Raw genomic sequence first — 16,154 nt, forward strand, 5'->3', positions numbered from 1 at the left:
GTAATCTTTCCAGAGTTACTTCACTGATAGGCTAGTAGGCGGTGCAGTTTTACTTGAGTGATTCTTGCTCTTTACCTTGCCCATCAAATGTAAGCATGCCATCTCTGTTACAGCTTGGATTGCTTATGTGAATTGGATGAATTTAATTCCTTTTAACTTTAAAAAGCTTTGAAAATATTGGTTCTTAGCTCTACATTTATGTGGAATGAAAGACTCAGCTCCAGTGCTACTGGTAGGTCAATTGGCTGACAAATGTAAATACATACGTATAGACACGTGTATGGCCTGTGTTATGCAGGGGGTCAGACTAGATGATCACCAGGAAAGAACATCTTTATTTTCTGTCTTTGAAAAGTTATATATCTATTAATTTGAACATGTCACTTTGACAGTGATCTCATTGGGATATCAAATTGTAGATAACCTTTGGAAACACTGGCTTACAAATATCCTTAAAACAAAAAGCCTATATTTGGTGGAACTATTAAAGAAATGCTCTTTGGGGTCTTTTAAAACACTGGTGTCAATTGTACTTTCAGTTTTAGAAACATGATGTTGAACTAACAAATTGTCACTGTTAGTTATGTTAACCCTTGTTAACCCTCTTCAGAAGACTGCATGTTGATTCCTGCACGTTGACACATTTCAAAACCAACTTAATATTTTAGCTGTGTTTTGAAACTGAGTGGTTTCCAAAAATCTACTAACAAGAAATGTTTTTACCACTTTATTTCTTAAATGTAGGTGGGGAAAACGCACAGCGAGGTCACATTGCCTACCACAAATGGTGACCAGCCTCAGGTTTGTGCTGATAATTATCAGTTAGATTTTTCACATTTTTTTAAAAAGGTTGTCAAATGAAGGTTCAGCATAACTAAATGAACCAACATTTTTTGTTTTTTATCACTACAAAACAGCAGCCTGCAGAAAAAGAGGAAGATCCGATAAGAATGAGGAAGGTTAGCCATCTTACACTTTCACCAAGCAAAATTGCCATATCACTCATGCATACTTAATCTATTTAAAAAGACAGTGCTCCAATTTCTTCATGTGCTTTGATTTTTAATCGGCAAGTATCTGTTGTTTGTTTTCAAAACGATTCAGTTTTTTGTCCCAGTGGCAATCTGAGATTGTTAAATAAATCTCTGTTAAAGAACTTCTTAGTGAGAAACATACTCTGTTTTGAATATGAATTGTTTCACAGTTCTGTACAGAAATAAAGCTAGTAACAAGCACAAGAAAATTGTACATTGAACGTTCCAGGAAATGCAAAAACTTAAGCATTTAGTTTTATGGGGTACGTGACAGGGAAGATATGTAAAATGCTGAAGTTATTTCAAGTATGTTAATTGTAGTACACATTTTAATAAAATGCTTTTTAAAGGCTTGGAAGCATTGGAAAAACTACACGTACAATACCATTTAATGCAGCACCATACACACTTCATTATCAGGAGGTTGAAAATGTCTTAATCTTTGCAAGTCTTCCATAGAAAATGTTGAACACTTATTTGCTGAGAGCAGGATGCCTTTGTTGTAGCAATGCAAATAAGCCAATGAAACTCTGGGAACTGTCTCTTTAAATGAAACTCATGTACATTATTCCATTGTTCATGAGCAAGGTCCTCCATTTCTTGGTGGTGACTGTGTCTACACACATTCTTGTGGTTCTACAGCCCATCCCATATTGGCACAATGCTGCGCTCCAAACATTTATTTAACTTTTTTTATTTGCCAATTTGCGATTCCCGCAAGAACAACATTTTAATTTTTTGTGCTTTTCTTTTTTTTTTTTGTTCCCCCTTTCTTTCATTTTCACAGAAAAGATCAAAGAAACTAGATGGTGAAAACATTTATATCAGGCATAGCAATTTAATGTTGGAGGTTTGTATGAACTTGACGCTTATTTCAGTTGCGTTTGCCTGGACCTTCTGCATTCTTTGCTGAACTCTTTTTCTTCCTCCTCTGCTGCTGAATTTGTTTTTGCATGCTATTGCATGAAGACTTTTAAAAAATATGCTTTTGCATGTCAACAATAAACACGACGATGTGCAGTCATTTCTCCTACCTTTTTTGGTTTTCATTCTGTCATACTTACCAGAAAAATATATGATTGGGATAGTCCTGTGTTAAATCTGTTTCTAGCATCCTAGTGACTTTATTGCATATTTTTTTTTCCTTCAGTCCACAAATAGGAATTTCTGCACTGGTAACTCATAATAACGTGAATCACACAGGATGCAAGTATATAGAGAGAGTGTCTCTCTCTCCTTGACTGAGACAAGGGAAAAAGAGGGGAATGGAATCAAGGATGAATCACAATTGAGCACATAAAAATGAGACGGACAGTAAAGCCGCAAGCTGTATAAACTATACAGCAATCTTGTTCAGCGTTCTTCAGAAGGGCTCATGCCACTTCAGGAGGGCTCAAGCCACCATTGCTTGCTCACAGTAATGTTAGATGAGGCCTTTTTTGCTTTCCAGAGACCTGCCAATAGAATTTACCATCATTATTGCTGTAATTTTTCTCTGAACACTTTCCTGCTCTAATGTGTTCTAGGAAACTTACAGTTCTCCTACATTGGAACAAACGAGTGGTCAAAAGCAAGTCCCCTGGTGTCTGATATAATTACTATCTCTAGCCAAGTGTGCCATTGAATACACTTCAGTAGGCTACTGCTCAGCTGTCAGTTGCCATGTATTCTGAGGGTGCAAGGTTGTTTTCTGTCATTTCATGCACAGGTGTAGATCTTGGATAGTCTGCTTTGACACTGAAACTTAAAATTTAGAAGGCTCCCACGCAAACAAGATCTCGAAGACTGGAACGTTCCAATCATATATTTATACATTGTTATGGAAGACACTTTGTGGCTTCTGGTACTGACTTTTTCTGTGTGTTGTGTTTCTATTAACGATTACAGCTTTAGCAGCTGATAGGGGTTTCCTCAGCAGTTGCTTTTGAAAATGAAATGTACTAACTGCCTTTTTTCAAATCTTAATTTAAAGCTTTGCAGCTTTTGGTTTCTGACTGCTCCAATTTTAAGCTTTTGGACATCAGTAAAATGGTCAGCAGGAGTCAGAATGCAACAAGGATTTCACCCACCATTGTTTAGGCCACGCATAAGCTAATTGTTTATCAATTCTCAATGAAAATTTGTCCTAAATGCTTTTTTCCTGCTAGTGTGGTACTTGGCTCTGGCACATGTATTGTGTGCTCCGGTGCGCTTCGTTTTGCCTTAACCTCTTACTGCCTTCCCCTGCCACCCGAAACACTTTTGTTACAGGTGTTCACAGACCCTCAGCTAGAAATGGGCAACCAAAAAGGTTGAGTTGCCTATTGTTTCTTCCTTCTTATTCTGTGTATTTGGCAGATCAGATTAAATCCAGCAGACTGGCTGAGTGCGGGAAAATGTTCTAGAAAATGTTTATTTTGTTTTATTGAAAACAGTTACTCCTTCAGATCTTGAGCTTCTGTGCTTCATAAATTTATAAAAAGGTGGAACAGGAAGAAAGTGTAATTATTAGAGGGCTTTGTTCATTAAAAGAGGCTTACAAAAGCAATTCAAACTTCTGTGGGATACATCCTGCTAACTTTAGCTTCCACATTAATACTATTCTGGCGGGGGAAGTCCAAATGTGAATAAAGTGCTTCTTACCAGGGGCAGGCTAAACAAGAGGAGTGATCTTTGTGTTCTTTCAATCCAGAGTCAGTGGCAGGGCTCCTGTGCATGTGTTGCCGATTCCAGCTTGTGAGCTTATCATGGAGTCTTCAATAGTCGTTTTCATGCTTTTTCTAACTAGCAGGCACTCATCTCCTGTTTTCATGCGGGACAAAAGCTAAAACTATTGGTTCCCCACGGATAGGCCAAAAGAGAGAGCTATATTAATGAAGCACCCTGTTATCTCTGCTAGCTGAAGGCAGTCTGTCTTTGGTAAGCTTGGAGGATCGCAGGACTGAGTGACCAGACAACAGAGTAGCCTCTTTTGACAGGTATTAATTTAAAGCAAATGCAAGCAATCTAGTCTTGTGTAAGTAAGTGACTTAAGTTGAAAACCAATTGAATGTATAGAGAATGGGATTTGCAAAATCAGATTTGCCAGTGACTTTGTCGTGCTTGTTTTTTGCACTGTCTTGAAATGTCTTTGTTTAGCTTAAGCCTATTTTATTCAAAAGGCTTTGTTTTAAACAAACTCTGTTTTTACTTGCAAGGCGAGGCTGTTTTTGAATGAGTTAGTTGAATAGTGGACTAGGTTGAAGTCTGTGCATTTATGCTGTAACCTGGCATCACAGAAGAGAGAGTTAGCATTTTCCATACCCTTATCGTTTTAGCTTGGGTGCACTGGTTACTTTGTCATGAAGTAGGTGCTCAGTTAGTTTTAGGAGTCGTTTCCTTATCTCACAATTTGTTCACTAGTGTGAAACCACCAGTATAGTTCCTGGAAGGAATGAGGTGTGGGCAAAGAAGGTTATGGAGGTTGCTTTTTTAAAGATAATTTCATATGGGAGGGGAAGAAGTGGAAACTAGAAACAAACTCTTAAGAATGTTAACAGTATCTGTGAGCTTCCCTTAGATATTCAGGGTTAATGGAAGAACAACAAAAGAGGAAAACATGCAGTGAAGGATATGAAATCAAATTGTCAGGGTTCTTTTAATTCTGTACCTTGATATTTTAAATCCTCTTTAGGTAAAAATCCAGGTGTTTCAATTATAATTTCTTTTGCTGAAGTAAAAGATGACTAATGTCAGGTCTCCCTGCTAGAGGGGCAGACCTCTTCCACTTCATTAAAATTTGTCCCTCAATCTGAGGGTAGAGTAAAGGGAAGGAGAATATTCCCTTGTATGTTTACAGAGTGAGCACAACTAATGGAAATTGGCAGCAACTTTGAGTGCAGCTTGCTATCTGGCAGCACAGGCAATTTTAGATGGCCTCTTTTTATGTTCATCTTCATTTGATTGTTTTAAATCATAGGAACTAGATAAAACTCAAGAAGAAATAAAGAAACATCATGCTAACATCAGTGAGCTGAAGAAGAACTTTATGGAGTCCGTCCCCGAGTCCCGGCCTAGTGAATGGGATAAGCGCCTGTCTACTCACTCCCCCTTCAGAACATTTAACGTCAATGGGCAGGTCCCCACCGGAGTGGAAGGAGTGAGTACTTATGAAATGTGGTATTGACTGATTTTATATTGTAGCAACTAAATACTGACGCTAAATGAACGTCTTTAAATAGTGGAGGACTAAACTTGGCTCGTTATATTTCTGGTTGGGGACATTTCAGATGTCTCTTTTGGTGGGTTTTAAGAACAACATTGTTGCTGAGGGTATTCTTTTTTTCTTTCTTTTTTTTTTTTTAGTTTAAGTCAATTCTTATGCGATACAGTCTAAAACAATATTGGCACTTCCTATCTGGCTTTGTAGCAACATTAGTTAATGTTGCCACTGGAACCTTGTTTTCTTGCTATCAGTTTCAGCATTACAAGAGCAGAGACTTAAATAGTTATGTTGGGATCTGGTTTATTCGAAGTACAGAGGGGGTTAATCTTATCTTCCAAAATGGAAAATGTCAAAATTGATGTGGATTGTAATTTTAAATCTTAGCTTCAAGGATATTATCACAAACCATGGAGGAAAAAAATTTTTATTTTGGATGGTGCCTCTAAGAACCAAAAATCACAAGGCTTGATAAGCTGGAGAGGAACTTGTTAAGAGAATTTTGTATGTAACTCGGCCCTGATCTTGCATCAGGAACTGCCTGTGTGTACCCATATTCCAGTGGGATGTCTTACTAACACAGGCACAGAGGTATACAAGGGGTTGGGCCCTGGCTTGGTAGAAACCTAATTGCTTTTTACGGAAGTGTTATCCATATTTGTAGCAGTTATGCACATTCATAGACCTCTTGTTTAGTTTCATAAGAATTTTACTACTTTTCAATACAAGTAAGCTGGAGAAGCCAAGAGATCAGTCACTCTGTCTAGTCTATTCCTTACCGGTAGTCAGTATCTTACTGGGATAGGCCCTGTCATATTACTACTGCTGTTACTTAACTCCTAATTAAAGCTCATAGATCAAAATAATTACAACTTCTTGAACAATGATAGTTATTTGCCTTAAAGGGAGGGAGTGAAATCCTAGCTCTATTGAAATCAATGGCAAAACTTTCACTGGTTTCAGTAGGCCCAAGATTTCACCATAGATCCGCGCTCCCCCCCCGCCCTTACCCCGCCACCAATTGCTGTGGAGACTGTGTTTTTCTTTGCTTGACTTTAAACCATGCAAGTGTGGAACTTGTAACATGGAATCATCTTGGGGGAGGAAGGAGGAAGTTGCCAGTTAATTTGTTAAACACATGAAGCCATTTAACAATTTGATCACTGAACTTTATTTTAAGAAGCCTTTCTGCAGGATGCTGTCCAGTAGAGATGATGCAGGGGTCTCCACCTGTAAGAGTATTTCCCAAGATGGGGACAGAGGGGATAGTGTGTGCTTACCAACCCACAACTACAGTGGTTTGTTAGCAATTCTTTAACACTGTGCTAAGGGTAGTGCCAGCCCTATGTGCATCACTTCCCTGATACCTGTCTCTGGAAGTTCCAACACCTGTGACATGATCCTTCTGAAAACGGCATTTCAGTGAAGGTGATTTATGATCATAACATGAGACAACTGCAGGAAGGCACATGGATAGTGTTTTAGTTTGCCTTCACGTTATTATCAAATGTATAAGGAAGATAAATTTGAATGTAATATTCATTTTGCTGATGTACCATTATGCTGTTGTTGCAAAAGTCATGGCATTCTATATGGGGTTATCTTTCTACTATTCCTATATCTTAAATTACAAGACAACTGAACTTTACACACTTTGTGTATGTCCAGGTCAAGAAAGCCAATCTCCTATCCTCTGAAAGAAGGGTTGGTGGGCCAGAGGTAAAGCTGCTGTTTATATGTGCTTCTGAACCAGAATTTTGCTATTGTAATGGCACTAAGCAAAAACTCAACAGCAGCTGCTGAGTAACATATTATTACTTTTTTTTGCCAACATTAAGTAGTTTCATATCTCACAGCCTCCTGACCTAACACCTTAAAGGATTTGCACTGCTGCAGCTTTTGCAGCTTTCAATTTGCTTATTTCGGCGCATGGCTGGTTGAAAAGCTGCATGAAGATGTAACCGTGTATTCGGAACGAAAAACAATTCTGAAAGTTTAACTATACCCTGTTCTTTTTATGTTGTCTTCCTTTCCTTTCTTTTCCGTTTTGTTTTTTGTTTTAATAATCATGTTATTCTTGCATTTTATTTTATTTCTTTTGCTGCCCAGTCCCCCAGCTACTTTCTCCCTGATACTCATCACTTAGGGGTGTGCAAAGAACCAGTCCCAAAACACAAGACTGATCAAAGGAGGTTGGATCAACTGAGAGAGCTTAGGGCCAAATTTTTTCTTTCGTAGATTTACCGGGGTTGACCATGCTTGGCCAGCTGAAAGGATGGAAAACATTTCTTGAATAAACTGCAATAAAATTTCCCCAAACAATTTTCACAAGTGCTAAAGCATTTGTATGATACTGTGTTCATTATAATTTCACATTCTTTAGATTCTGAAGACTCAGATGCACTAAAATGTAAAACAAAATCCAGAGAGTTTGGAATGTTACTACTAAAAACATTCATGTTCCATACTCCTGATTTCTAAGGGAGTGAATATTTTGCATTCATAACTACAATATCATTTTGAAAGTGGAAATTTTGATACTATTTTCATTTGTAAAATCTTCAAAACTTTCAAAACAAGATTTTATCATCTGCATTAAAATCTAGGTGTCAAACCTTATGAACTAATGTCACTTTTAAGGCCAGTATATAGGAAGTTGTAAAAGACTGCATTTTTTATACTACCATTTCTATTTGTAATACAACAAAATAAACTTTTCTCAGCAACTTCAATTGTGGAACACTTAAGTACTAGATTTTAAATTATCAGTCTCTCAAAGGGAAATTGTGAACACACATGAACATGGCCCTAAGGTTAGTGGATTCTATGAAGATGGTCATACTCAGAAGCTAAATTATAGGATATTGCTGAAGTGCTTCTATCCTGATTGAGCCTCCACAGAATTTGTCCTTCACAGCAGTTTGCCAATTTAGTAATAAAATATTGATCAGAGCCTCTGGAAGACCTGTCCTAACACTTTGTACATCCCTAAGTACCATTTTGAGCACTTCCCATCTGTCATTTTTGTTCATCTCTCTGTCTTTCTTGATCTTCTACCACGAAAGCAGACACAGGAACGTCCTCTGTTAGTACAGGATGAAGACAAAATAAAAAAGCAGATGCCTACTGAGACAGCAGTACCCCAGCAAGCAAAAGAAGACCTTCTTCCAAAGGTTTCTATTCCAATTCCTGAGGAGCAGAAATCACTCAAAAAGTGCCACCTGTACTCTAGTACTTTTCCTTCTCCACGCATTCCCTTTATGATGTCCCTTTTTGTGGTCCTTGCACTAACTGTGTGGTGGTTGGTCTTTCTCTGATCAGAAACAGGGGGCCTAACCGAAACCTCATGACCACAGCTCTTGAATGGCCAGCTGCATCTTCTACTGTGTCTTCTACGTACTGCCCTCTGATCTCCATAGTTCGTTGTCCTCCGAACACTCTGCAACTATGTTTTGATCATAATATTTTACCTTGTACAGTGTATGATTTGGAATTCTAAAGGAGTGGCAATGGGTTGCCAGACCTGCAATAATGCACTGAAATTTGAGCCTTGGTGATCCATAGACTAAATTTTAAAAAACAAGTTAGCTATTGAGTACCTATCTGAAGGTCTTTAGCGCTGAAGTGGTCATGCTGACAGTGGCTGTTTTGCTTCTGTACACTTCAAAGACTTCTTGCACAGCAGTTTGTGAAAAGACTTGATTGAAGGTTACTCTTATTCTTAAACCCAGCTCTTGTATACATTTATAGTGTTTATGGTGGGGAAAATTCAGTCTCAAATATTTATTCAAAAGGCTTAAGATCATTCACAACAGTGTTCAGAGTCTGATCCATAACCACTCCTTTTCTAAGAAAACAATATTAGCATACAAATCACTTTTCTTTAATTAAAAAAGGCTTGGTGTCAGTGGCTCTCTTAGGGATAATTCATATGTGTACATAGGGACAGACTACTTCAACTTGTCCTCTTTATGGAAGATCCTTTTCAGATCTTACTACTGTCTTTGCACGAGCATCACTGCTTATCTTTCATAGCTGAACTCTCCTCCAAATGAAAATACTGTCTAACTTTTGTTTTTTGCGGGGGGAACCCTCATTAAAAGCAGTACTTATTTATTGTAAGGTTAAATTAATCTGTTTCCTGAATTTGACTCCCTTGGTGCACTGTAGATATATGTGCTTTCAATTTGTGTTGAACTCACTGAAGTGTGTGTACTAATGGCCATGTGAATGGAAATAACATGCTGTTAAGTACACATCCTGTGTCCGCATGTTGACTAATAGCATTGTTGTTAAGTTTATCAAAACGTGTAAAAGAGCAGTATGTCCAGATCATAAAATTCTAGTGTTAAAGCAATTATTATTTTGACGTCTTTAACAAAACCTTTGCATGCGGCTTATTTTTTGTAGCACTTTTGTATATATCTGGATTATTTGGTTTAAATGATCTATAATTAAGTTTAAACTTGACTGTATTGTTAATGATTCAGTTGTATGAGAACCAAGATTTGATGCTCAGCTGGGCTGAGCAAACCTGGCTTTGAAAGCGGGGGAAGATGGGACTCTTTCTCGTGGGCAGTTGCTTCTGAGTATATAATAGTCAGGGGACAGAGGTGAGCCAGCCCACTCTTCCCGTTGTAATTTGCATTCTCTAGAGTATGGGTGTAGAAATAACATTATTGCTGAGACCTGCCATCAGTATTCACACTAAGGGGCTATTAAAGAATGGAAGACACTTGGATGAAAGGGATTAAAATCTATATCTATATTTTTCTTTATAGAGCTATGTACACAATGTTATTTTAGAAAGTTAATGTGTAAGTATACGTGTGGGTGGGTGTGTGCGTGTGCACTAGGAAAAGAAAGGAGACAAATCTATAATGGGTGCATGGAATTGTGCACACGTTCTGCAGTAAGAGGATAATAGTGAATCTTAAAATATCTCATTTGCATCTCTATGCTCAAGTGTGTCGATTGAGGCTCGCTGAACAGCATTTCAGAACTTTAGCTAGGAAGAATCTAGTTAGTGAAACATTAATTTTGTTTTTAATTTCATGAGAATGTTCATGATTTTGGCCAGTACTGCTTGAATACTTATTATGAGTTCAGATTAGCGCTCCCATCTGTGCCCTCAGGATTTTGCTTTGTGTCAATACCAGTTTAATTGAAAAGCGTCAGACCTTTTTAATACCATAATTGTAAACTTCCTATTAAAAACAAATTTTAACATTGTATTGATGCCAATTAGTATATACTGAAACCATAATATACAGTTTTCTTTGTAATATTTAAAAATGTAAAAACTAAATTAAGCATTAAAGGTAACATTGATATGCATATACAGGTTTAGCCACAGGCTAAGGGGAAATGCCACTTCAAAAAAATCATGCACTGGATGGATCTAAAGAATAAGGCTCAGTAGGCAAATGAATGGAGAGCCCCAGTAGTAGGGCTCGTTGTGAAATGTAGGAGGATTGCCCTGAGGAAGTGGGAGGAAAGAGCAGTGAGGAAGCTGGAAATTTGGATCAGTGGATCAAAAGCTAAAGGGAGAACCTGAAATAGGAGCAGGGTGTTGAACACTTCTGGCATATGAGTTCTTACCAGAATTGCTGTGCAAGAATTGGAAAGGACAAGATGTTAAAACTCAGATCCCAGGCTACTTTAAAAAAAAGTTTGCTCTCCACAGCACATCATCTCAAAAGTGAGGGGTAGTTGTGCCTTCACTCCCAGGCATTAACTATTCTTGTGCCCCCAAAACACACTATAACTAGAAAAAAGTACTTACCACTATGTTTAAAGAGCCATAGGCCTGAGATTAATATGGTGCTATTGAGGATAGCTGGACTTGAGGCAAATCAACTTCTCACAAGACTACTTTAGAAACTCCTGTTTAAAAAAAAATAAAAAGAGAGAGAATACCCTGAAATGACTATAATGCATATCAATCATCACAAGGCCATGGTTTCTACAGCCATATCTGCCTCGTCAAAAGGAACTAGGAAGTGCATTTTTTTCAGGACCTTACCTAGAAAGAGGTTTGAATGTAGTGTTCAAGAGATCTATCGTTCTAGGATAAGAAGAGTTTATATCCTTTTGTTCTACCCAAGTCGTCTCTGAACTTCCTAAATAAAACAATCTCTTTATCCAGATAACTTTGAAATGAGACTGGTTTCTATCAGTAAAAGACCTTTGAACTGATTCTGAGAGAGCCCCACATAATGTTTCTCAGCACTTAATTACTATCTCTGAAGAGGACATGAAGAAATTGAACAAGCTATTAATATCTTTATTTAGAGGTCAGCTAATCAGCCAAACAAATTGTGAAGGTGCATGTCTTACATTAGATTAGATTTATACTGTTCAGACAAGTCTGTTTCTCGCAGAAATACCTGGTAAATAGTGCATTACTTTCAAGCACCCTTAGGATGTGGTCTTGTCCACATTTAAACATTCATAGAGCTATAACCTAGTATCCTAGAGTTGGCCTTTACGTTCACGTCCTGTAAGCCACCATCTTTCTGATCTGCTTTTTGAGTGAAGGAACATCAAGGAAGAAACTTAAATTTTTGCCTTCACTATGTATGAGGTCTTACCCTTTTCTTCCCTCCTCTTAGACTGGAGAGTCTTATGCTTCTTGGACCTCTAGATGGAGAATAATTATAAATTATATAATAATATAGCGTATCAGAGACTGAAATTTTGTCCAGTCAAAATTGCAGCGTATCTCTTGAAAATGTGTATAAGTAGTCTTCTGTGCTACGTCTTGACCTATCCTGGAGAGAGACTCCCACCTCTTTGTTTGCTTACAGGGCATATTTAAGCACAGTATTACCGCAAAACCACCTTTTATGGTAAGGATGGTAAAATCTCACTTACATATGTGTTCAGTATCTCAAGGTCCCTTTCAGTCCTGCATTTTTGTGATTCTGTATTGCGTTACATACATACGTACATCATATACACTTTGCTATGCTAATTGTCTTTCTATGCTTTCCTTAAGGTTAGCTTAAGATGCAGCATTGAAATAAAAACTTTATATGAATAATACACATTTGTGTATATATAAATAGTTCTGTATGCTTAATGTAGTACAAAATGTCAGTTTTAAATAGCTTGCAAGAGATGTTTTTATGTCTATTGCTAGCAGAGATACTTTAACAGTATGATTTACTGTTTCTAGAACTGAGATGTTCTTAAAAGGTGCTACAAGAGGAGTTGTTACCTTACAACTAGATATGTAATTTCTGATGTCAGGCAGATTAGGTGCAGAATAAGGTGTTTCACACTATACCTTAGTTTAAAGGTAGATGTCACAGAGCTTTCATGAAGAAATACTGCAAGAATGCATCTTACTCTATCCTGACTCCAGAGGACAAGATGGAGTGGAGTGGTCACAAACCATCTAACCTACTGGCCAATTGTTACCATGCCAGTGTCCTACATTAATTCATGGCAGTGCTGATCTTGTTGTCTTTATTTGTATTTGACCAATAGTGTAATTGAGGTCTGTTGCACTGATGGTGAATATTTGAGAAGGTTGTGAATATTTGCTACTCTGAAGGGAGACTAAACATGTCAGCAGGATGCGTAAAATGTAACCTTGCCTAGGTTTATGTGAAGAAGGCTGCATTCTTACACTTAATCCTTGATGACTTATTACAACTCAGGATGTTTCAGTGGTGCCTAGATACTGGTCACTAGGTGCTTTATAAATACCTAAATGGATAGAGGCTGCTAACAGTATTAATATGAATTAGTCTTAATTATTTTCCAGCGTTTTTCATTCTAATATCTTCGACTCACACCTAGACTTTGTTTAGCTAAGACTTTTGTGTGCTTTGTGTGGTTATGTAAAATTGGGAATGCAGTCCAGTTAGAGGCAGAAATAAGAGACTTCTCTTCAAGGCTTCAGTCCCCTGTAGTCTTTGCGTTGTGAAGTTCAAAACTCCAGAATAAATTAGTTGATTGTATATATAATTCATGTACTTAAATAGAAGTCATTTTAAATTCTGTGAATCTTAATTTATTTTCATTATTATGTTAGCGTTGCTAAACTCCCTTGTGGGGTGAAATGCAAAATAGTCTCTTGGTCTTACCCACATTTTCTTTTAAAAGTTATCGGCACTTTGAAGCAGGGAGGTGGGTTTGAGTTCCCTGGTGGCTGTCTGTTTCAGGCTCAGGCATCATTGGGGACTTTTACTAACTATGACGCTAGCATTTTGAAACTTGCGCAGAGATTTTTTCCTCAGCTCAGGATTTATTGAAATTCAGATTAAATGATGAAGATAAAATATATTAAAATAGATAAGTGGTACTAGATATAATTTTTTTAAAAAACCTGTATTATTTACATTTTAATTGGAGACGCTCAGATGAAGTCTGTTAGCAGAGGACCAGTAACATCCTTACCTAGTACACTTTTAATTTTTAAAATAGACTGTTCAAGTTGTATGACCTACAGTGCTTCAGTGTACCTTCCGTAGTTAGTATTTGGTGCCAGAGGCTATCAGTCTCACGAGGCAGAATCATTCCTTTGTACTGTGTTGCACAAAGAGTTAATGGTACCAGCAGGTGCTGTGAGATCTTAGTGGTCTCTTGACCAGTACTAGTATCAAAAATATAGCAGGATAATGTGAGCATTATCAGTTGGATGTTCTCTTGGAACACAGAAGTAGATCTTCAAGTGCTGGTTCCCATGTGTATTCCACACATGGGTATGCATGTGCACCATGCTGCCGAGTCTGGAGATTCTTCGTCTGTTCACTTGTACATGCGCAGTTGCTCTCCTCGTGCTCCAGATTGAGGACATAAGAGACTGTGTGGGCTGATGCCTCTGTAGTTCCTTTTTACTGCCGCATGGCCTGAGTCAGAATCATAGACTCATAGACTGTAAGGTCAGAAGGGACCATTATGATCATCTGGTCTGACCCCCTGCATGCTGCAGGCCACAAAACCGTCCCTACCCATCCTTGACTCTGCTGATGAAGCCCCAACTCCTGTGTGTCCACAGATTTCTCCAGTTTCTTTCTTATCAGCCTGTAAATAGTTTTAATATTTAGCATAGTTAAAGCTTTAATATTGTATAGTTTAGCTTAGTTTCTTCCATTTCTTGGGAGTCTCTCCTCATGCACTGGGACTATGCCTGGAGTCTTAGGATTCAAGAATTGTCTCTTGGCCTCGCTCCTTCTCTGAATTGTAGGCATCGGTGTTGTCTCTACTGTCTGGATTAGACGCATATCTAAGCAAAGAGCAGCATTTGCTGTTTGTTTCCCCCGCGGACATATGAAGCATGTGAGCTTCAGTTGAGGAAACACGTTATGGAGAGGGCCATGAGACCTCACTGTGATCCCCCCTCACCCCTTCCCAATGCACCAGTGTCAACCAACAAGCAACACCTCTCTGAGCACAAGCTCACGAGTGGAGCCTAGAACTGCTAAGCCCAAGGAATCATTATCAAGGGCTTTGCACGAGAAAAAGGCACTCTTAGCTCAAGACTGCTTAAGACTCCCGGGCAGGAGGGTAAAGCATGAAAGCAGATCCATCTGTACTGTCACTGATTCTGACTGCTAGACATAGAGACCGCCATCCACCGGCTCCATGTAAGAGTGCTGCATCTGACTCTTCAGCAGTACCAGCCCACCCTTCCAAAGTCCTTTCACTTTCAACTTCTTGGGACATATTGGAACTGTCAGTCACAACCACTGGACAACCCAGAACACTGGGACATGCAGAGACACCTATACCTCACTGGAGGATATCTTCTTCCTTTATCCTCAGTCCACTCTCCTTTTGAGCCTGATCCTCCGGAGAGACATTCCCTCACTAGAGGAAGAAACTACTTTGACAATATGGGAACCCTCAGGCAGAAGTGTTCACCCTGTAGTACCAGCAGTCCCACTGGTGGAGCAAGACCAAGTCACCTACTTGGACAAATTAGATGTTCTGGCCAGCCCATCAACCCCTCATAGATGAATCTTGACAGAGAATTTCATGAGATCTGGATGCCTTCCTCCCAGATATGACTATTCCCAGATCTGTTCACAAGCCCTACCATTCCTCTTCCACACAGCATCTATTGGATCCATTGCAGTACGAGGAGGAAATGATCCAAATCCGCAAGTACTGATGGTATTGACAGGGAACTCATCCTCTTCACTGGATGAAGCAAATGCTTCACCATCTCTGCCAGACGACCATAGGCAGTATCAGGAGCTCCTGCAGATGATAGTAAATGACTTCCAGATCGCACTGGAAGAGGACTACGTTACCCAGCCATCAGCTCCTTGACATCCTGTAACCTACACTTCCCAGCAAAGTGTCTCCCCTAGTAAACGAGGCCATCATGGAACTAGCCAGGGTCATCTGGCATACCCCAGCCTCCTACACCCCCACTATTAAAAGAGCCGAGGCACCATTTTGTCCCAGACAAAGGAGCTGAATTTCTTTTCATGCACCCAGAGCCCAACTTCGTGCAGGCAGCCACAGAAAGAGAAGGTTACAACACCCTAAGGCCTGGTCTACACTGCGGGGGGGTGGGGAGGGGAGGGAATCAAGCTAAAGATACGCTATTTCAGCTACGAGAATAGTGTAGCTGAAGTCGATGTATCTTAGATCAAATTAGAATCACTTACTTTGCATCCTCGTGGTGCGGGATCGATGGCTGCTGCTCCCCCGTCGACTTTGCTTCTGCCTCTCACCAAGCTGGAGTTCAGCAGTCAACGGGAGTGCGCTCGGGGATCAATTTATCGCGTCTATACTACACGCAATAAATCGATCCCCGATAGATCTATCGCTACCCGCCGATCCAGCGGGTAGTGTAGACATATCCTAAGGCCACCCTGGCTGACAAGGGCTTGAAGAGGTTGACCCTTTGGGGAAGAAATGTATTCTCATCTATGAACCTGCAGTTCCATATCACTAACTGTCAGGCTTTGTTAGTG

At 39.1% G+C, this 16,154-nt stretch overlaps 1 protein-coding gene across 43 annotated transcripts in view; it reads left to right on the plus strand.

The window, feature by feature from the left end:
- EPB41 (erythrocyte membrane protein band 4.1) overlaps positions 1–16,154 on the plus strand; it is a 163,751-nt gene that overhangs the window by 111,668 nt on the left and 35,929 nt on the right. For 15 of the 43 annotated variants that reach the window (XM_034753824.1, XM_034753810.1, XM_034753811.1 and 12 more), the window contains 4 exons: positions 745–801; positions 918–959; positions 1,822–1,884; positions 4,972–5,151. In XM_034753824.1, the coding sequence (XP_034609715.1) occupies positions 745–801; positions 918–959; positions 1,822–1,884; positions 4,972–5,151 (342 nt within the window). Of the gene's footprint in view, positions 1–744; positions 802–917; positions 960–1,821; positions 1,885–4,971; positions 5,152–6,882; positions 6,934–7,323; positions 7,468–8,279; positions 9,252–16,154 lie in introns of those variants that run through there. The other 28 variants (XM_034753817.1, XM_034753826.1, XM_034753827.1 and 25 more) reach the window with 16 other exon arrangements.

Source organism: Trachemys scripta, chromosome 20 (genome assembly GCF_013100865.1).
Source record: "Trachemys scripta elegans isolate TJP31775 chromosome 20, CAS_Tse_1.0, whole genome shotgun sequence".
Lineage (NCBI taxonomy): Eukaryota > Metazoa > Chordata > Testudines > Emydidae > Trachemys > Trachemys scripta.